The sequence below is a fragment of the Sebastes umbrosus genome, chromosome 17, assembly GCF_015220745.1.
Source record: "Sebastes umbrosus isolate fSebUmb1 chromosome 17, fSebUmb1.pri, whole genome shotgun sequence".
NCBI lineage: Eukaryota > Metazoa > Chordata > Actinopteri > Perciformes > Sebastidae > Sebastes > Sebastes umbrosus.
This window is the reverse complement of record NC_051285.1, coordinates 25,737,829-25,758,845: the sequence shown is the minus strand read 5'-3', so window position 1 is coordinate 25,758,845 and position 21,017 is coordinate 25,737,829. Positions and strand designations below refer to the sequence as shown.

The window sequence follows — 21,017 nt, the reverse complement described above, 5'->3', positions numbered from 1 at the left end:
CTCACTCAGCTCTGACTAATTACTCTTTAAACAGCAGACAACAACTGTCTGGAAGATCACTGGGAAGAAAAGTGTATGAACAGACAAATGATATGACTAGACATGGTTGAAGTGTTATAAATAGAAAAAATACTGCATTTCAAAAGACACTAAGAATTGTCACCTCAAAAGACATCGGAAAGAGGTATTGCAAAATACAGTACAAAAATAGGAATCATGATATCTTCCAAGTTGCTCACTGCTTGTCTGGAGTCAAGATTAACAATTGAGGAGTACAATACCTCCACAATGAACATGCAACGGCTTTACAACTGATGCACAAATGAAAGCATGTAAAAATCATATGATGGAAATTCTTAATAATTCATCACAAAACGTGAAGATCGCCAAGAATAAATCAGAATCAGAAACCGGTTTGTTGCCATGTAGGTATTCACATACCAGAAAATTTGCCTCGGTGCTCTGGTGCATACAGTCAATAATATACAAAGTAAGAGAAAACACATATATAAATAAAAATAAATACATATTTTAAAGTGAAAAAGAGCTGTACGATGTTTGAAATGAAGAGAAAGGAATGTACAAGATGTAAATAATATGTGCAATGTGGGAGTAATAATACAAACACTGTGCATTAATGTAACGTGCAAGTCGGATGTAAAAGGTAGATTAACCACATGCAAAATAGTGTTGGTTCATTAATATCCCTGAAATATGGAATACATCTCATTTGATTTCTGATTTCTCTTGCACTCATTCTACACAGAGAAAACAGACTCTTTCATTTTCTATCTTCACTTAAACACAATTGCTGTTTCATGAGGAACATAACAAGGTGTTATGGTCTAATTTGTGTCACAAATAGCAGCAGCAGCTCTTTCTGCTGTAGACTGTAATTAGCAGAGGTGGAAAGAGTGTGATTTATGATGCTGCTGTTAAATTAAAGAACACATTAAATGTCAACGAGAGGAACAACATCAGCAACAACAACAACATCAGCAATGAGCCATATGTCCAAACCATCAATTCATTCCATTTATGGCACTTTGCAGCCTGTTCATACAACTGATGCTATCTCTGTGTTTATTAGCCTCACAGGAAGAATAACCAGAGAAGAGACTAAACTATCCAACAATAAATAAAAAGGACAGTAAATGCTTGTTGCACCACGACAGGTGAGAAATATTAAGGGTCACAAACTCACATTATAGCAAAAAGAGAGACTGCACAGGTTTTACACATGATGCTGCGTTGCTAGGCAACGTAGTGGTAGGTGACGTCGTCATCTGGAGAGAGTTCAGAGTGTGTTGTTGTACTAACCTGGTCTGGAGCCTCCATATCCCAGTATAACCAGTCCACTGAGCCTCCATATCCCAGTATAACCAGTCCACTGAGCCTTTATATCCCAGTATAACCAGTCCACTGAGCCTTTATATCCCACTGTAACCAGTCAGCTCAGCCTCAGACACCTCACTGAAGGTACAAGTTCCTGACTGGACGAAGAAGTCACCTCTGAAGGGTCCACTTTAGCATGTTAGCTTCTAGCCAGAGCCAGGTAACATCTCAGGTGTGTCTGATTGGAGTCACTGAGCTTATCGCCAGGTTACTTTAACTACAGTGGTTATTAAGGTAAATACGAACTTTTTTAACGGTGTAGAGACACATTACTGATAACCATGACCGTACCCCATCATGTCATCCTTCATTTCATTACTTTGTTGTTAACTGGTTTGTCCTGTTCACTGAGGGCTGAGGGTCACCGGAACTCCGCCCTCCTGCAGCTGCAGAGAGACAGACAGGTGAACAGACTGATGGAACAGACAGACAGGTGAACAGACACACAGCAGCCATCTACATAAAACAGCAAATTCTTTCCTGCTGCAGCTTCTGATTTAATAATAATAATAATAATAATAATAATAATAATAATAATGATAATAATAATAATGATAATAATAATAATAATAATAATAATAATAATAATAATGATAATAATAATAATAATAATGATAATAATAATAATAATAATAATAATAATAATAATAATAATAATGATAATATATTTGGCTCAATCTGTTGCATTTTCACACGTTCATCAGGACTTTTTCAAGTGACTTTTATTTTTTACTCTGTAACAGAATGTGATAGGTGGCCTACTTAAAAAGTACTTAAGAGTAAAATTACTTATTTGTAAAATTACTCCAAAAAGTACAAGTACACAATATATATCTATATATACATCTCTCTCTATTAATTGCATGATTGTCCATAGTCAATTAATCGCAAATGAATCACACTTTTTTCTGGTCAAAATGTACCTTAAAAGGGAGATTTGTCAAGTATTTAGTACTCTTATCAACATGGGAGTGGGCAAATATGCTGATTTAATGCAAATGTATGTATATATTTATTATTGGAAATCAATTAACAACACAAAACAATGACAGATATTGATCCAGAAACCCTCACAGGTACTGCATTCAGCATAAACAATATGCTCAAATCATAACATGGCAAACTGCAGCCCAACAGGCAACAACAGCTGTCAGTGTGTCAGTGTGCTGACTTGACTATGACTTGCTCCAAACTGCATGTGATTATCATAAAGTGGGCATGTCTGTAAAGGGGAGACTCGTGGGTACCCATCTCTCTCCAAAATCAAAACATATCCTGCAAGTTTGGTAATGATTGGGCAAACAATTTTTGATTTATAGTCTGATTTATTAAATTTTTTTGCATTTGTGCTTGATTTGAATGAGACTTTCAGGCTATGTTTCAGGTACTTATGTGGACATATCCTGTAAGTTTCATGATGATTGGACCCCCAACATTGTGGAGTTTGCTCCATAGATGTGCTGAGCCACGCCCTTTTAAAGTTCATCGGTCAGTATCTTCAAAACACAATGAGGCATCAACTAGTTTTTCAGGGGAATCACCAAAGTCAGTAGAATACCATGAATGTCTGGACAAAAATTAATGTCAGTCCATCAAATCGTTATTTTATTTTATTTTATTTATATAGAAATTTCAGTCTGAACCAAAGAGACTGCCGAGCCTGGAGCCGTGCTGCTAGCGTGGCTAATAAAACAAAGAGCTCAGTTACTTGTGGCACCATTAAGCAATATGCAACATGGACAGTTTTAGTCCAAATGGAGTTCATCTGTGGGAATTAATGGTATAGTGTCCTCATTATCTTACTATGGAATTGTCAATGTTATGTCAAGCTGAAACAAATGGTATCATCAGAACAACGTAAGAAATTCATGACTCAGTCCATCAGACTTTTGCATTATTCATAAAACATTGACAAGATAAACACAGCCCTACTACCATCAAGAACAGGTGATTACTGTTCTTAACACTGTCGGCCACGTTTTCACATTAAATATGAAAATTTTCATGCACGTTAGTCAACTGAAACAACAAAGCAAACTCCGTCTTTGAGCACAATGAATACATTTCATCAAACCAGAATAACTGTGCTGAAAAGCTGGAAATTGACGTCAATCTAGAGCTACAATTGGACTAATGAACATCTTCAATCACTGAGGGAGAACTAATTATTGAGCAGCTGGTGATGAGTGCTAATTGGCTGAAAGGCAATCAACGCTCTCACATATGATTGGACGACCCCCCCTGTCTAAGGTGTGGTTACCAGCAAATCCTGAGCTGTTGCTAGGGAGAAAAAGCACACCACCTGCTCTGCTCAGTCCACACTGCAGATATCAGACCTTTTGTGGATCGAATTAATCTTTTATGATCAAAAATGACATGTCTCCCTGTTAGACACTCCATTAGATTTTAGTTAGATGGTCATTAGATTTGGAACATTGAACGCCATTAAATGGACGGTTAGCGTTTAATATGAAGGTTCACTCTCTTTTGTTTACATATGTAATCAAATGCTTTTACAGCTATAGTAAAATTGAAAGTGTAACATTAAATTTGGTGAAAAGCCTTGCTAATGCACATCAATAATTAATTATAATAATAATAATAATTAAAAAAAGAATGCACACTATGTACGCTAGTAAGAATTGACTGTACAAAATTGAAGCTGACAGTAATATTTATGTTGTGACTGTATAAAGACTGGACTTTAGACAAACAGAAGCATCCTTTAAGATGCCCATATTTCCCTGTATGAATACATACTTATGCTACCATAGTAACATGTGTTGCCTGCAGAAAATGTCCACCATATTAAACTGAATTCATTTATTTTCCCATTTGTTCAGCCTGTCAGGGGGGTGCAGGGAGGATGTAGAGATCTGAGAGGAGTCCAATCATCAATGGTAGCTAACAGCGCTGCACGCGACGCACTTCCCCGGTTCAACGACTGGCCGGCTCCTGGATTGATGGGGATTGGCATGAATAATTTAGGCCTGCATTAAACTGGAAGGAAATGGTGACTCATGGAAGAGGAAAAGTTGAAATGCTAAGTGGTTTACAGAGTGCCGCCTCCTGTTAAGGCAGCGTCTGCGTGGCTTCCATGAATGGCACAGCTTCCACTCAGCTCACTGTGCAGCAGATACTACTGTTGAATACATACAGCCCTGCATATACAGTACTTACAGCCAAACAGAAACAGAAATGTCTGAGATCATGTTAATGATAGCTGATAACAAGCAGCCCATTAGTCACTGCAGGTCTGGGGCCATAGGGGGAAAATGTCCACTATCTAGCCTGTGTAACTATTCAACATGCTGGAGGCTCAGTGCATAGCAGAGCGCTCTATAAATAGATCTCCCCCTGCAGCTCTGGAGTCAAGAGTAGAGTTAGTATGTGCATTAGTGGGCTGGCACGCAACATGAATGACTGGTTGACAGGGAGGAAGAAAAAGAAGTGATGAAAACCAGCACCCAATCAGAACGCCACCCGCTGCGCTGCTACATCTTTCATTTCATCCTGCATTGACTGATGATGAAGGAGCTGAGCATTAACAAAAATTCATAGCTCCATACGTGCAGCTGTACAGTGTATCGATTGCATAGGGCCCTCAGCTCGTATGGTTCGTTGACGTGGTTTCCAGTGGTTGCCCCTGGCCTAGTTCCTCTACTTACAAATTCTGTGTTTCTACCTACATAGTATATGTTTAGTACACATCCTAACCATGTGAAAATGTGCTGGATATGATGAAAATCCAGCATACAGGACCGTCTTGAGTATTTGAGTTTGATAACTTACCTTATGGCGTGTTCTTCTGGTGAATTAACAATGTTAAGGCCCATTGCTTTAGCATTGATTTCCATGGTTCAGATGAGCAAACAAATCCAAATCTGTTTCTTGAGTGTCTGATAAAATCACATGAATATCTAATGAAAGGGGGACATGAGAACTGAATCTGTCCTTTATACCATTTTGAGTTATGTAACTCTTGTTAAGGCATCATGGCAGTGACAAAAAGCAGAGTTCCTGGAGAGCGTCAGCCATGCTTCAGTGTCAACTAGAGAGTAGCAGTTCCAGATATACTGTTTTCCTAGAGCCAGTATAGTAGTAGTATAACATATATATCTTTTTTTTTGGTGCTTGCTGTTACATATATTGTTTTTTTTTTGCGCTAAGCTGCTGTAACAGTAAAATTTCCTGCTGGAATTAATAAAGTATCTATCTTTCTATCTAGATATCACCAGACTATCACAGGGCTTAGAGACAGACAACCATTCACACTCACATTCACAACAATTAACCTAACCTGCACGTCTTTGGACTGTGGGAGGAAAGGAGAACCTGGAGAAAACCCACACTAACACGGGGAGAACATGCAAACTCCACACAGAAGGGCCCTGAACCTGCGACCCTCTTGCTGTGAGGAGACAGTGCTAACCACTGCACCACTGCACCGCCCATATATCTATCTACCTGAGAGTCATTTAGAAAAATAAACATAATCACTCACCAATACACAGTACAACCACTAATTATGTTATTAGCGATTAATGTATTGATACTTTTTGCCATATTTTCGGCGTGGCTTTATTATATGTCAATCTGTTGGTCCACAATTTTGGTCCAGACTTAAATATCTCAACAACTGTTGGATGACATTTTGTACAGACATTTAAGGTGGCTCCACCAGACTCTATAGTATTCCCATTCCTCCTCTAGCATCCATGCCTGGTGCAATTGTTTTAAATGACCTTGCTCAGTCAAGAGTAGAGAGCAAATCTCCATCAATTATGCATCTATATGGGGCATGAATAATTCATCAGAGCCATTCTGTACGATGGAATTATGCAATTTTGGGTGTTATGGCACATTTCAGTGCAGAAACAGAGCAGCAATGGCCTTATATCTCTGTACATGTGACACCCATCTCATATATCAACTGCCTTCGCAATTTTTCTCCACTTCATAAAGGACAGACCACAGATCAGGGACACGTCAGTGTCAGGATGAACTTACTGTACGTCCCCTCTGCACTGAATGAGTCCTGTCTGCTGACTTTGATATATTATGGTATGAACGTAATGAATATTATATTCACTCCTTTTTAGTATTACTTTGACACCGATTGGCCGGGGCGCTGAAATGAAAGAACACCGTGTTAAATAAATGTTCCAGACATTATTGTTACAATTTTAATGAATCCTGTGGCACTGTGTAGAGATCAGATGGACTGATGGGGGCTCTATACTCTCACAGTAAATGTGAAATTACAACACAACAGTGAACAGAATCTTGTTTTGTCATGGGCTGCCTGCATCACTCATGGGGGCTGACACGTTTCACTTGCTCTCTTTTGCATGGATGACCATCGGATGCATAATTTAGAATAAGATACCACAACTAAGAAGCTTAAAGTGGTAGTTTGGGTGTTTTGAAGTGGAGTTGTATGAGGTACTAATCCATAGTAGGTGTATTACCTACAGTAGATGACTGTCGACACGCCCCCAGCTTGGAGAAACAGACAGGAGTACCGACACCGTAGCAAAGCGATACAGTGCTGTAGACAGGGACGGCAGAAACAACTTATTTTAGCTACCTAAAAGAAAGGCCCACCCCCACAAAAAAATATACGCTATATTTAGAATATTTTCACTGCTTTATCTTGCTGTCAGACAGCCCTTTGCTTCTCCTTTCCGACCGGGAACTGAACTGTAAGTGAAACTTATCAATCCTCTCCTCAAAGCCAGCAGGCCCAGATGACAAAGATAGTACAGATAGTTTCACTTTCAGTTCAATTTGCAGTCGGAAAGTTTTCTAAATATAGCATATACTTAAACGTGTATATATATTTTTTAGGTGAGCCTCTCTCTTAGGTGGCTAAAATACGTTTTTCTGCCGTCCCCGTCCTAAGCGCTGTATTGACTGTTGCGGTGCCGGTGCTCCTGTCCTGTTTCTTGATGCTGGCGAAGCACCGACCATCATCTACTGTAAGTAATACACTGACTATGGATAAGCACCTCATACAATTCCACTTCAAAACACCCAAACTATTCCTTTATGCATTTCCATTTAGCTATTATCTTCCTGTTTCCTGGATGTAGAACACACACAGCTCACAGTAGCTGCCGTAACCTCTGATGTCATATTACCAAATAAACAAGAAGAGACTCAATATGTTGTTTGTTCTTTATTCTGTGTTTGCAGGACTGAATAGTTTGCAGGTACGACCAGTCTACTTCCAGTCCAGACCCACAGTACGTACAGTACGCTAACAGGCTTTGTTCTGCACTCAGACTGGTGTAGTGCATGCTCTCCTGGGACCTTGGTTCTTCGCTTTACAAGATCACTGCTATTACAGTCCGCTTTACTGTTGTCTTTCGTGTGTCTGTAAAGGCAGCATGAAGCGAGTTTACTCAACAGAAATGAAGAAGGTGTGTGTAAGTGAGGGAGAGAGAGAGAAAGAAAGCTGCGAGCGAGGCTAAGCTGAGATTTCCTACATTCAGATGAAGAGTGTAATTACGGCAGAAAGAGCAGGCATATGGCACTGCTGCAGATGTGTTTACACAGAGCGCTCAGCTGGGGTTGGCTCATTACCAGAGACGGAGGGGAGAGAGGAGAGCAAGGGCAATCCCTTGCTTTGCTCTCTCTGGCGTGTGAACAAGCCTGCTTTAGGGAGAGCGATAAGCTGCTTCTTCACCTTTCTAGAAGCAGTTAGCAGACATGAAGAGAGTATTTGTGTGTGTGTGTGTGGGAGACACTGCGCTGCGTTTCTTCCTACTTCTTCACCACGCCACCTTTGTTGTCCACGTTGACAGGTATCGTGGTCTCTGAGGACTCGATGGCCGATCTGATCAAAGGAGCCTCCACGGTCAAAAAGCCCTCAGGAGACAGGGAGGAGGCCACCTTCTCTACGTTAGCTGAGGAGGGGAGGCTGGAGGGGAGCAATGAAACACAATTAGTCGAAGAAATCCCTCCAGTAGATTTACAAAGAGCTCCAGTCTTGAAAGAAGCACCACTGCCACTACTTAAACACAGGCCGACTGAAACATTAATCCCTGAGTCACCCTTGGGTAAAATCAGATCCAAGACCAGCTTAGTTTGTCTTGTCTCAAGTGTGTGTTGTGGCCCCTGGATGGCAGCAGAGCCCTATGAAGCTAAAAGCTGCAGCCAGAGGAGGGATGAACACTAGGAGGTGGAGGCTGCTGCTGCTGCTGCTGCTTTTCAGAGCATGAAATTCAGCTATCAGCAGCAGCCAGCCCTCTTCATGGCTGGACCAAACCAAACCTAAAGAGACGCACAGCAGCAAAACCACAATAAGAGAATCACAGGAATCTGAAGCCAGCCTGAGAAATGCATTTCCTCCGTGAAATTTCACTGCAAAGCCACCAACAAACAGCCACAACAATTTAATAAGAAATCTGTTAGTTCTGAAGTGAGTTGTTGACGTATTGCATGGCCAGTAGCTTCCTTTCATTTACACAATGTGTAAAAAGTGATCAAGAACGAATGTAATTTGGGTGAAATGTTATTCCAACAGCTTATTCTGTGATAATGAACTTAAAAACATCGAGCTACTTACGTGTATTTCCTGGTGAAGGTTCTGGACACAAAACCGTGCTCGTCCTTCCTCTCCTCGTGCTTGCCTGAGGACACAGACAACATACTTTTACCCAAATGTGACACTAATCTAAAAGATACATTAACTTTAAGGAGTTGGAACTAAAAGAATGCATTATGGTGCACTAATTCTGCAAGAAGACATCTTGTATGTATTTTGTCAAATTAATATTAACTAGCTATAATTTGCTTAAACACGTTTTTTTTCCGCTTCGTCTTGTCTTGTCAGTAAAAGCCCAGTTGTAACTAATATCATTAATTATGGCTCAATTCAAGCATGTCAAAAAAAGCCATTAGACTGCCAGCTTTGGACAGAGCCAAGCTAGCAGTTTTTTTCCCCGGTCTCCAGTCTTTATGCTAAGCTAAACCAGCTCCTTGCTCTAGCTCTGAGCTTCATATCAATTATTATTCTGTAGCCTGTAGGAGGTTATGCACTGGACAATTTCTTGGCACAAGAAAAGACAGGCAACCTCACAGGAAGTCACATAGTGGCAGGCCCTTCCAGTCTTTGTCTCCTGGTGTCAGCATCATATTTACTGCACAAGCATGAGAGCGGTACCAAACTTCTCAGCTAACTCACGCGTAGAAAGTGAATAAGTGTATTTCTGAAAAGGTCAGGAAATGTTTATTGATCTATTACTATAGAGTGCCCCAGGGATGACGTATATCTGTAGGCCGACCAGGAAGTTAGCATCTCCCTGGTTCCCTAGACAAAAAGCCAATGGGATTGTTCCATTGGGTTTTGGATTATTGCAGAAAATAAGCTCTGTGGCAAACAAACATTTATGATACTTACACGTTTTGTTCAGTAAAATAATTTAAACAAATGAACACCACTTCTATGATTTTAAAAGCAATCGGCAGAAGTAAAAAGCTAATGTTAGGCTATAAACGAGCTACACCATGGTCGCATAAGCGCGAGTATACACAACGAGGCTCTAAAGGTGGATTATGGACGTAATGATGTTTAGTAGTCTTGTATGTGTATTAGTGACACATGCAAACAGCACAATGGCAGTGCTATTTAGTGTTTGTGGAGGCTTTGTGGTAGTTATTTTTATCTTCCCCATGTAGCCACAGCCATACCAGCCATAGAAGATCCTCACGTCTCTCTGCACTACGAGGCCTGGCTGTGATGTTGAAACATTGCCCCTTCATTCTGGCTCTAAATACAGTACTATGTTTGTTATGACAACGGGCTGATAAAGGTTACAGTCTACAGGGAGCTGTCCCCTTTTCAACAGGACAACACTGCTACTGTAGTGTGAGTGTGAATGGGCCAAGTTTACACCTGTTCAGCTACTGCATGAAGGGTCATTAGTTCTGAGTATGCATGAAAAGGACTAAAGAGGTTGCACTTTTGGTGTGTACACAAAACTCTTCACTAAAGCCGATGAGATCATCTTTAAACAGATCATCCTCGTTCTCCGGTGACAAGAGAAACATGAGGTGGCAAATTCCACTCGGACTAGACGGCGAGCTTTTGTTTATCTGTTCCTGACTATGCCCATTCTATCAGCAGTGAGGTATTGGCTGTAGTCCGGCCCTGGACCACGGACCTGGACAAGATCCAGCAGTCCTTTTAAAGTAGCAGACACACTGGGTGAGTCACGGCTAAATCCCCTACTCTAAGAGCGTGATTCTTAGTGAAATGTCAGACAGAGAGGCTGAGACTGACTCAGAGAAAAGGGGAGCTCAAGGCCTCAGAGAGCCAAAGCTATTACAGTACATGATCCATTCCACACACATTTCTTCAGGTTTGCACATTTAGCTTTGATCCTTCGCGAGCGTGGATGGACAATGAGAACATTTCACGGCAAAGAAGTGAAACCGGCTATTTATTAAAACAGTTTCTGCATTGTGTTCATCTGTGAGCTGCTGTAACAGTCGACTCCCACATGTTGAATTGTGTGATGTTTTGCATCTAGAAGGCGTGCAGCCAAAAGCCCCCGCCCTCCAGTGTGCTGGAACTCAGGATATTGTCTCAACTTATTATGCAACTCTGCAACAATGCATCCGCCTTGTGCTTGACTGAACAACAAGGTGTCCTGCCTTTATATCTTGTCTTATATTTCATCTAAATGAGACGTTATGTTATCTATGCATGTCCTGTATATATGCACAGTTTTAGATGTTAGTATTTTTTTGTTAGATTGAGGGGTCCAACTAAAGACTTGCTTTCCCTGACAGGAAATTACCTCAGGTTTTTAGTCTATAAGATTATGAAAATATTGTGTTCCTGCATGCACTAAGTCTAGGTTTTCAAACTTTTTGGGGTGAGGGACCAGTTAAAGGAGAGAAAATGTTCCAAGGACCCCCTCATAATCGTAACACCGTTTAAGCATAATGCTTTCTATCATTTGTACTCTCAGATGACATTGGAACTATTTGTATTCTGACATCACAGGGGATCAGTGAAGGAGAAATTAGTGCTCACCAGTGATCTCCACTACGCCGTCCTTGGTCTTCACCACCAGCTCCTCAGGTGAGAAGTGGTTGACATCCAGCGACACCTTCCAGCTGTCTTGGGTCTGCTTGATCTCCGATATGCCGCTGCTCATCTGGCGGGACAGGGCACGAGCCTGCTGGGCCATCATGGGGGTTGGGTACATCATGGGGGCGTGGGGCACCATGGGGCCCATGCTGCTCATTTGGCCCATTTGGCCCATGGCGGCCATGTCCGGGGTCATGACGGAGGGACGCATGTAGCCCGGCCAGTGGGTGCTGGGGAATGTGGCGAAGTCCTCGGGCAGGGCCGGCATGCCAAAGGTCTGGTCGAAGATGCGGCTCTGGTGCCAGTCACGGAATGGGTCCCAGCTGGGGGTGCGGAGCAGGGTGAAAGGAATACGTCTCTCTGTCATGGCTGCTGTGTTTCGGCGGCGGAGGAGTGTTGCTGTAAGGAAGAGCTGCTGGCTGCAGATGAAGGCCTCTCTGGAAGTGTTTTCCCAACGTGCTGTCTGCCTTTCAGCTGAGAGCTTTTATACACACTGACACCACCCCTGTCCACAGAGCCCTCCCTTCCGATTCAAGCCCCCCAGCTCACACCCCTAACTCGTCTATGGAAAGCACTAGACTGTCTATTTGTGGCGGGCGTTGCACTGGAATGGAATCCAACAGGGCGGCCCTCCCCAGTAACAGCTGCCAAGTGCACTGTTGAACCTGACGTGTGTAATCCCCCCCTCAACCCAACCCTAACCCCCTTCCTGCTGAACACATACAAACCCAGACTCGGATAAGACTAACATGCTATTTCTAACATGGCTCTTCATAAGCCATGATATGATATACAGCACAGACAGTACCATGCTATTATCAGCCTCATATTAAATACACAATGGAATGTCCATTTGAGACATGGATGTGAAAGAACATTGCACACACACCCATAAACACACACACCATAAGAGGTTTAAAAGCCAAACAAGTTTGATGTGATATTACTTCACCAAATGTCCAGATCCATCCTCAGCTCACTGAAATAATGACAGTAAGGAGGATGCGGTGTAGGAACTAATGAGACAAACAATTTGATCTACACATAATCCACAACATTCAGCTTCACAATGGGCTGTTATCAGATCAGTGTCGGGGACGTTTTCTGCATCCCCTCATGTTATTAATGTCATAAACGGGGGTAATTAATAAGCTGCGGTTTCTCAAAGCTGTTGACAGCCTGTTATTACTACTGTGTGGACTTATTGTATGTCACAGATGTGTTTCCTACCAGTGTCTTACTGGCACTCTGATGAGATGTTCTGCTTTTGGCAAATGCTGCTGCGTTGCACCCTGTCACCCTGCACTTATAGGATCCAGCTACGATGTGAGTCAGAGGGTTCACAGTCCTCCACAGTCTGTATAATAGTCCACCTCTGAAAAATATCAAGTACATTTTCAGAAGAATTAATCAAATTAAATATAATTTTAAACAAAAAATGCTAACTTCCTGGTTGGCCTATAAAAATACGTCATCCCTGAAGCACTCTATTGTGGGGACCCCGTCTATGCAGGGACCCTGAGTCTGCAACCCAACGGGAAGAGAGTGGGATCATAGACATTTACAGTATATACGTATATACTGTATGTCTATGAGTAGGATCCCCAGACGTGAGATGTGTCACTTCCGTTAGCATTTGTTTTTAAATTTCATTTTACCAGATTTGAAAACCCTTATTTTTCTCTGCTCAAGTAGGCTAATACTACTAGTAGTAGTAGTTGTGTAATGTTGTTTCTCATATTGTTATTCTTTCTTTAGTGTACTGTATTAGCTTTGAAAGAAATACTACAATACATTTTTACACAAGTTATGGTGAAGTGTTGTGTGACGGTACATTTACCTTCTCATTGTCAGCAAGAAGGAGTTAAATTAATTAATTTTGTGACAGAAAAATAAATTCTTCTTCTCACTTCCGGGAACGGAATGGCTGAAGGAAGTGATGCATCTGTCTTCTTCTCAATGGGATGGTTAATCACAGCAGAAGTGTAAGGTGTTGATATCCTCAGTCCCTAAAATAGACCACATCCTCCCGTCAATTCGACAGAGCTGGAGAACATTCAAGGCCATTTGACTTTTCAAGTTGTCAGTCATGAGTTGAGTAGCAAATAGCCTACTGGAAGGTTCTCATCAGCGCCATCTGTAGGGAAATATAGGAACAACACCTGCATGACCTCATATCACTTTCACATCACTGCACCTGAAGTTAGAAAGAAATAGAGCAACACTGGAGTATAATTATTTCCCCATTTGTTTCCGTTTATTGTCAGGTATAATAACGTGTACACTACAAACAATGATTTGTAGAACCAAAGGGGCAATGCTATACTTGGAATAAATTAACAGGTTTGCAGAGTATCATAGTTGGGTGACATAGAGGCCGGACGAATGGTAAGGAAGACTTCTAGGGTGATGATCCCTGATTGTATCACCAGTTTGTTTACCGTACTACTGAAGCTGTAGACAGAGGAGGCATTACAGAGCCTGGGACCTCTGACAGAAACACGTTGCGGCCCATTATACAGGGGATTAGAATATGTGGTCGCTGGAGACATACAGTAGAATAATGGACTCTCCTCTCTGCACAGGGAGCTATTTGAGGATGATCCTCAATACGAGCAGAGCCACAGTGGCTCGCATTAAAATGAACCACTACAATAGGCCGGGGGTGCCATAATGGCAGTCGTGGGAGTAGACTGTGGGCGAAGGCTCTGTTCCACTGGCTACAATCAGAGCATTTTATGAATCTTCACCCCGCTCACCTTCGCACACAATAAGAGACCGATTCAGTGTAAAACATGGACATATACAGTACATTTTCAAATGGGAATACGTTTGCAGCAATCTCGTCTTCAAAGCATGATCCGACTGCTTTACAGCTAAAAAAAATTGCTCAATAAATTAAATAATAAATAACCCAATAAATTAACAAATAAATACAGTAGATTCATAAATAGCTGTGGTCAACACAAATGTGTGCATGGAGACTTTTTGCAGACAGTTTTTCCTGTACAGTACCATACAGCAGCCTTAGGTGCAGGCTACAGTGGTGTACACATAAATAATTACCTCACTGGTCATTGCAGGGGAGGTACACACACTCACACTCACACTCTCTCTCACGCTGCACCCGATTCGTTATCAGGCCATTAAATAGCCGTTATCAGTCGCTATAAGCCCCATAGATGTGGGTCAGTAGGGGGCCTACTACACCTACTACGTTGTAAAAGTGAAAGAGAAACTTAAAAACTTGTTCCAACGTTGTAAAACTGAATGAAACGTCACATTTTGAACACAAACAAGAAGGCTTCTTTAAGTTTAGGCAACAAAACTAAAACTTCTTTAGGTTTAGTCAACAAAAAAACAGTTACGTTTAGGGAAAAACAGTGTTTTGGATTAAAATAACTACGAACACAAACAACTACACATTGTTGGTTTCACACGGGATGCAAACTCTGGTCTCCTGTGGGAAAACTCTGTTTTGTGTCCCATCCATCATCACCGACCTCCACCCCTGATGGAGTTTCACACTGTCTTTGCCAAAGTGCCTGACTTCCGCCTCTGCTCCTGTCATAATTACTATGTTCACTAGAGGTCGCTGTCGTGTTTTTTTATACCTTCTTTTGGTGATCTACCATGTGAATAGATGATAAAACCTACTAGTGGGTGTAGTAGGCCCCTATTGACCCACATCTATGGGGCTTATATGATGACGGCTATTTAATAGCCCGACAACAGTCTCAGGATTAGCAGAATCAACATAATTTAAACAGGGAAGAGTAAAAGTACATGATAAATAGTCCCATTCACCTCCGTATGCAGGTGGCCGACATACCGTATAGGCCAGTGGGGAGCACAGATGCACCCTGGCGCCTTTCATTCGGGCCAGGTATACTCTCCTTCCAGCAGCAAGTCTCTCCTGATGCATCATGCTAAACAAACCTCCTCAAACTAGATGGAATATACAGTGCATAGTTTACAAAGCCAGAACTTAAGAGACTTTACATCTATACAGACAAACCTATACAATACAATTTTTTATCATTAAAAAAAATCTTTTTTTCCCACTCCCTATTTCATCCGCCGACTTGTTCTAACTTCTGTTGATCTCTGTGCTTCGATGAAATGGAAGTCTTTGGGGAGATGAGCACATGACGAGAGGGAGAAACAAAGTCTAATTTTCTGAACAGTAAGCCGTTGTGATGTTTCCTCTTTTTGTCTTCTACTCAGCTCCTATTGTTAGGATACATATATATATTTATATAGTATATATAGTTTTTAATGATTTCATTTTTGGTTGCGTTGTGGAAGAAGAGAAAGAAAGTGCTAACATACAGCGAGATTTGTTCTTTGGGCTCTACCAAAATTTAACTTTTGACGTGTGGTAACCCTTTAATACCTTGTTTACTGTACGTGAAGACATGAACAGCCAATTTCATAGTAATGTGCTATATCAAAATACATTTCTCCTCTTTGATACGGGCTCTGCGTTGGAGAGGGATAGTGGTCTAGGGCCCTGGACGGTACAGCACTGTGTTGTAGATCATGGTCAAACCAAAGCACAGTAAATGTAACAGGACTTCTCCTCTGTCTGTTTTTGTATTTCCCTTCCGTGCTGCGTTCAGAAGCCGGGGCTGTCGTAGCTGCTGCGGCTGTAGTAACTGTGGTGGCTGCGGGAGCGACTCTTGCTGCGGCTCCAGCTCCGGCTCTGGCTGCGGCTCCGGCTCCAGCTCCGGCTCCGGCTCCTGCTGTGGTTCCGGTTGTGGCTCCGGCTGTGGCTTCTGCTGCGGCTGTAGCTGCTGTAGCTGCGGCTACGGCTGTGGCTGGACCGCGAAGGGCTGCTGTCGTAGCTGGACGATGAAGGACTGGGACGGTAGTACGGGATTGGCCGCTTCCTGGCGCTGGGGGGAGAGGAGAGGGCGAGGGGGGGATGGAGTGTTAACGGTTACATCAGACAACTTTGATGAGTTAGTGTCATGGACACGCTGTTGTCTGATGGATGTAAAAGACATAATGTATTAAGACAAGGTTTAGTTGGTTGAGAACAAATCAGGGTTAGGTTACAGAAGTGGCAGATCAGTACAGGATCTGAAAGACAGCAGCGATATGGGTTAAAGCTGGAGTAGGCAGGTTGGAGAAAATATGATTAAATTAAAAAAGTTATTTTTATAAAATGGTCACTATATCCTGACAGTATGAGACCGGTAATCTGAAAAAAATCATGTTCCTCTGTGTCCTCCGGTGCTCCTAATGGCATCTGCAAGATTTCAAAGACCGGAGGAAAACAACCAATCAGAGCTGATCTGGTGCCTTGCCGTCTCTGATCAGCTGTCAATCACTCGCTGTAAAATGAGAAAGTTTGTGACCCGGCAGCCATGTTGAGATCAGTTGAGGAAATACCAAACACCGCCCAACAGACGGAGCAAACTTTCTCATTTTACAGCTAAACAGTACACTACAAGATGATTCTGAAAACGTTTTATGCGAGAAATAGACATTACAGTAACAGAATGTTAATTCATATTTGATCAGCGCTGCCTAGTTTGACCGTTTGATCGGAGTACGCGAGTGATTGACAGCTGCCTCCGTTGAATGAACAGCCAATAGGAACGCTCTCTCTCTGAAATGACCTGTGATTGGCCAAAGTCTCCCGTCACGGGCTACATGTTTTAAAGCCTGAAAACAGAGCCATGAGGAGGAGCAGAAGTCCAGTTTTCTCTCAGAACACTTGAATTACAATATGCTGAAATGTTATTATGGAATTTTTGCCCAATGATGGAAAAAATATTCTGCCTACTGCTGCTTTAAAAAAAGAAATAAAAAAGTCTGAGCTGTTCAGCCGCTCTCTCTCAAACACACTCTCTCACACACAGCAGAGAAATGCATGTCGTTAGTTTAAGCTTAAGCTTAGATTGCCTTGTTAATAGCCACCCTGGAAGTGTTTCCTGTAAGGTAATTAGCTGTTAGTTCCCAAAAGAACCTCATCTTCTCAGTGGAGGCCGACACCCGGAGAAATCAACAGTCAACAGTGCGGAGAGAGATAAACGCTATCAAGGTATCCCTGCTGCTACAAGGTGTGTTTCACCTTGTCATTTCAGCAGCATGTAGATAACTCAGCCTGAGCTTTTGTCTTCTATATCTGCCAGGGAAACCCAACAGAGAGATATCCTCTTATATAAACCTTGATAGCATTTTAATCTCCGCATCCCTATGTGTTACATTAGTGCAGAACCGCAGACGGGTGCAGCTTTAGAGTTGGTGTGAGTTTCTGAGATGAGGGAGCAGAAAGAGGACAGAAAAAAGAACAGGAGGAGGCCAGGTTTACTCAGGGGAGCTCTGATGGTTTGCTGTTCGGCCGAGCTTCGGGAGTCAGAGTAGTCGGGTCCTGCTGCACGGCAACTGTTACCAGGGTAACTAGCCTGCGGCAGCTCAGTTCGGCAGCATCCCATCGTCTTGGCGTCAGGACCTTTAGGACCGCAGTGAAAGATGACAAGGTACACACATTTCACCCATGTCTATTAACACTAGTATGAGAGGGCAGAGAGGTGAGAGAGAGTCTTTTTTACACCACAGAAACACTTTTCACAGAGATGTGGGAGTTTTCTCTTTATGTTCTAATAACTCACTACATTTCAAGTGCAACAAGCCTAAAGGAGTGCCTATGGGAAAAGATCAACTAATAAATAAGAAGCTATCAAAACAGTTTAAAGAAAAGAGATTATAGATAATTTAACTCTAATTCAAACATATTTTCGTGAGCAGAGGGGGATACAAGATACACTCTCAGTATAGAGGAGCCTTGTAAAAGATTAACAAGCAATTCATTGATTCATATTTAATGGAACAATAAAAAAAATACCACACAAACAAATCAGAACATCAATAAATAAAGAGACCAAACAAGCTCAATAAATCGATACAGATTTGTAATCATTAGAGCTGTCAAAGTTAACTCGATAATAACGTGCTCAGTTTTAAAGCTAGAAGTGAAGATGCTTGCATATGAAATTAGAAAAACATACGGAATCCATCGGTACCGGTAGCCTTCATTGATATAAATGGATAGAAACACCTGCTAGTAAAACACAATACAGTTCAACAGCACTACAAACTACATCCTGCAGACACTATTCAGGGCTGGACAAAGTAGTTCCTCTTCCCAACAATAAATCATTTAATCTGTATTTATGTAGAGTTATTATCAGGATTGGGAGGGTTACTTTAGAAATGTAATCCGATATAATTACTCATTACCTACCTACCTATTACTTTCCATTTTTGGATTACCTCAATACCAAATATGCAAATAAAGACGAGAAAAGAAAAATTCTGAAATTTGTAAAGGAGAAAAGAGGAACAACATCACAGCAGAGTGCAAGTTCTGCCTTCCAGCTGTGAAAATGCTGTCATCGTCCAAGGACTCGAATCATTGGCACATTAGTGACTGGATTTTAACTTGGAGCAGCTGCAGCAGCAGTACACAGATAGATTAAATTAAATGAACCTCCATGCACATTTCTACGTCGTTCCATGTAATCCGTTACTCCCCAAGCCTGGCTAATATTCTCCAGTGTTAGACTTTGAACGTTGAGGCAGTAAACGACAGTCCTTTCTCGAGGAAGGTAAACATGATTATAGAGTTATTGCATTAACAATACAGCCATTTACATTAACATTTCTAATATTTTGTTTTGTTATAATAACTGTGGAAAGCCGAATAACCAATCTCATCATAATTTGTTTCTAGCTAGATTGATATAAATGTAGAAAAGCAAGAAATAGCATTTTCTGTTTGGCTGGAGAACCTCTAACCGAACCAAACCTACACCCTCATCCACTTGGGCCTGCAGTTTTGCATTTCTACTCTGCACAAAGGATTTAATGGACCTGGATGTGGTTCTTAAAATGTTCACTTGTGAGTTAGAGCAGGAAGAAACTCCCTCATTTAATTTCTTTTAGCTTGTAATTGTTGTAATTTCAGCTGTAAAAGAGCGAAGTTTGGCCCAGTATGAGTGCAGTGCAGTACAATGATGGGAAGTGTTTTAACTGCAGAGTGTTACCTCCGGCAAAAGTGTGTCATGTTAAAGTGCTGTTAATTCCAGACGTAAAAAGGTCTGAAAATGAAATTTCACACAAACGAACCACCTCACTGGAGCCGTATTACTCTGTGTTCACACTGTAGATAAGCTGTGAATAAAGGTATGATCTGATAGAAATCTTTAAAAACTATCAGGAGGAGGTTGATGATGCTGGACAGCTGTGTTACCTGGTGATCCTGCGAGCCTCCATGAAGCTGGGGGAATCTCTTCTCCGTTTGCGAATGGGCGAGTAGCTGCGTGAGCGGCGGCGAGCTCGGCTGTCAGTGTCGGAGCGGTTGGGGCTCTCCCTCTCTCTGAACGACACACAGAACACCAATCAGAACACGAGATCACAGTCTAACTATGAGCTGAAAACCTAAGGAATCCATTGCTACCAACCATGTCATACTAGCTTGTCACGAAGAAGGCTAAATAAGGGGTCTCTTGACCTCTGACCTCAAGATATGTGAATGAAAATGGGTTCTATGGGTACCCACGAGTCTCCCCTTTACAGACATGCCCACTTTATGATAGTCACATGCAGTTTTGGGGCAAGTCATAGTCAAGTCAGCACACTGACACACTGACAGCTGTTGTTGCCTGTTGGAGGCTGAAAGAGAAGAGAGCGAGCTTTCACCTGGAGTTGTTCTGTCTGTTGTGCGGGGACTTGGCCTTGCTGGGGCCTCGGTCTCTGGAGGCGGAGCGCGAGGACGAGTGCCCGCTGCTCCAGGAGCTGCTGCGCTGCCGGAGGTTGGGTTTGCTCCGGGACTCCTCTTTCTTCCTGCCCGACGTGTGCGGGTGGCGTCCCGGGGATGCTGACTGGCTCCGGTGGTGTGCCTGACCCCGACTGGAGCGGTGGTGGCGCTTGGAAGAGTGGCCACCTTTTGTCCTGGGGTAACGGGCAGGATAATACAGCACATGTCAGAGAATTCTCTCACACTGGCAAAGCAAAAGTAGAGAGATGTAAGCTACATGAAGCCCTACAGTGAGAGACAAATGGAAGCCGGGTTTCCACCAAACTGGGACTGGGACTTTTAGTCCCAGGAACTACTTTTCAAGGAACTTAAAGGTTCCTTCAGCCGACTGATGTCTGCGTTTCTACCACGGTCTAAAGACCTGCGAAGATTAGTCAAATTATTCTGCTGAAGTATGAAAAAGAAACATAACTTTACTTTTAATGTTATCAAACAAAGACAAATGCTCTCCCCTCATCCTTAAGTGGTCCTAAATCGATGCCAGACTACTTCCTTATTTATGAATGAAGCGGTACACGAGTTGAAGCCGCGGAAGCTGCAGCACAGTGTGTGTTTTACTATTCTGAAATGGTCATCCCTGCAAACTCCACCCTGAAAGTTGCGGTACTTTCAGAAAGTACTAACCCCTTTTTGGGGGGTAAAACGGCCCCGTAAAATGTCCCTGGAACTTAATTTAGACCCTGGTCC

General features: G+C 42.2%; 2 protein-coding genes across 5 annotated transcripts in view; both read right to left on the bottom strand.

Annotated features, from left to right (window-relative positions):
• Positions 1-7,561: 7,561 nt before the first annotated feature.
• hspb1 (heat shock protein, alpha-crystallin-related, 1) lies at positions 7,562-11,987 on the bottom strand. The gene is made up of 3 exons (XM_037748792.1): positions 11,444-11,987; positions 8,969-9,032; positions 7,562-8,320 (listed from the first exon to the last, which is right to left on the bottom strand). The coding sequence occupies exons 1-3, from the start codon at positions 11,865-11,867 to the stop codon at positions 8,164-8,166; spliced, it is 645 nt and encodes a 214-aa protein (XP_037604720.1). The 5' UTR covers positions 11,868-11,987; the 3' UTR covers positions 7,562-8,163.
• A 3,981-nt stretch (positions 11,988-15,968) lies between these two features.
• Positions 15,969-21,017, bottom strand: part of srrm3 (serine/arginine repetitive matrix 3) — a 94,152-nt gene continuing 89,103 nt past the window's right edge. For 3 of the 4 annotated variants that reach the window (XM_037748787.1, XM_037748789.1, XM_037748788.1), the window contains 3 exons: positions 20,213-20,464; positions 19,764-19,889; positions 15,969-16,398 (listed from right to left, as the gene is read on the bottom strand). In XM_037748787.1, the coding sequence (XP_037604715.1) occupies positions 16,119-16,398; positions 19,764-19,889; positions 20,213-20,464 (658 nt within the window). In that variant the 3' untranslated portion in view covers positions 15,969-16,118. Of the gene's footprint in view, positions 16,399-17,822; positions 17,964-19,763; positions 19,890-20,212; positions 20,465-21,017 lie in introns of all 4 variants that reach the window. The other variant, XR_005203866.1, reaches the window with a different exon arrangement.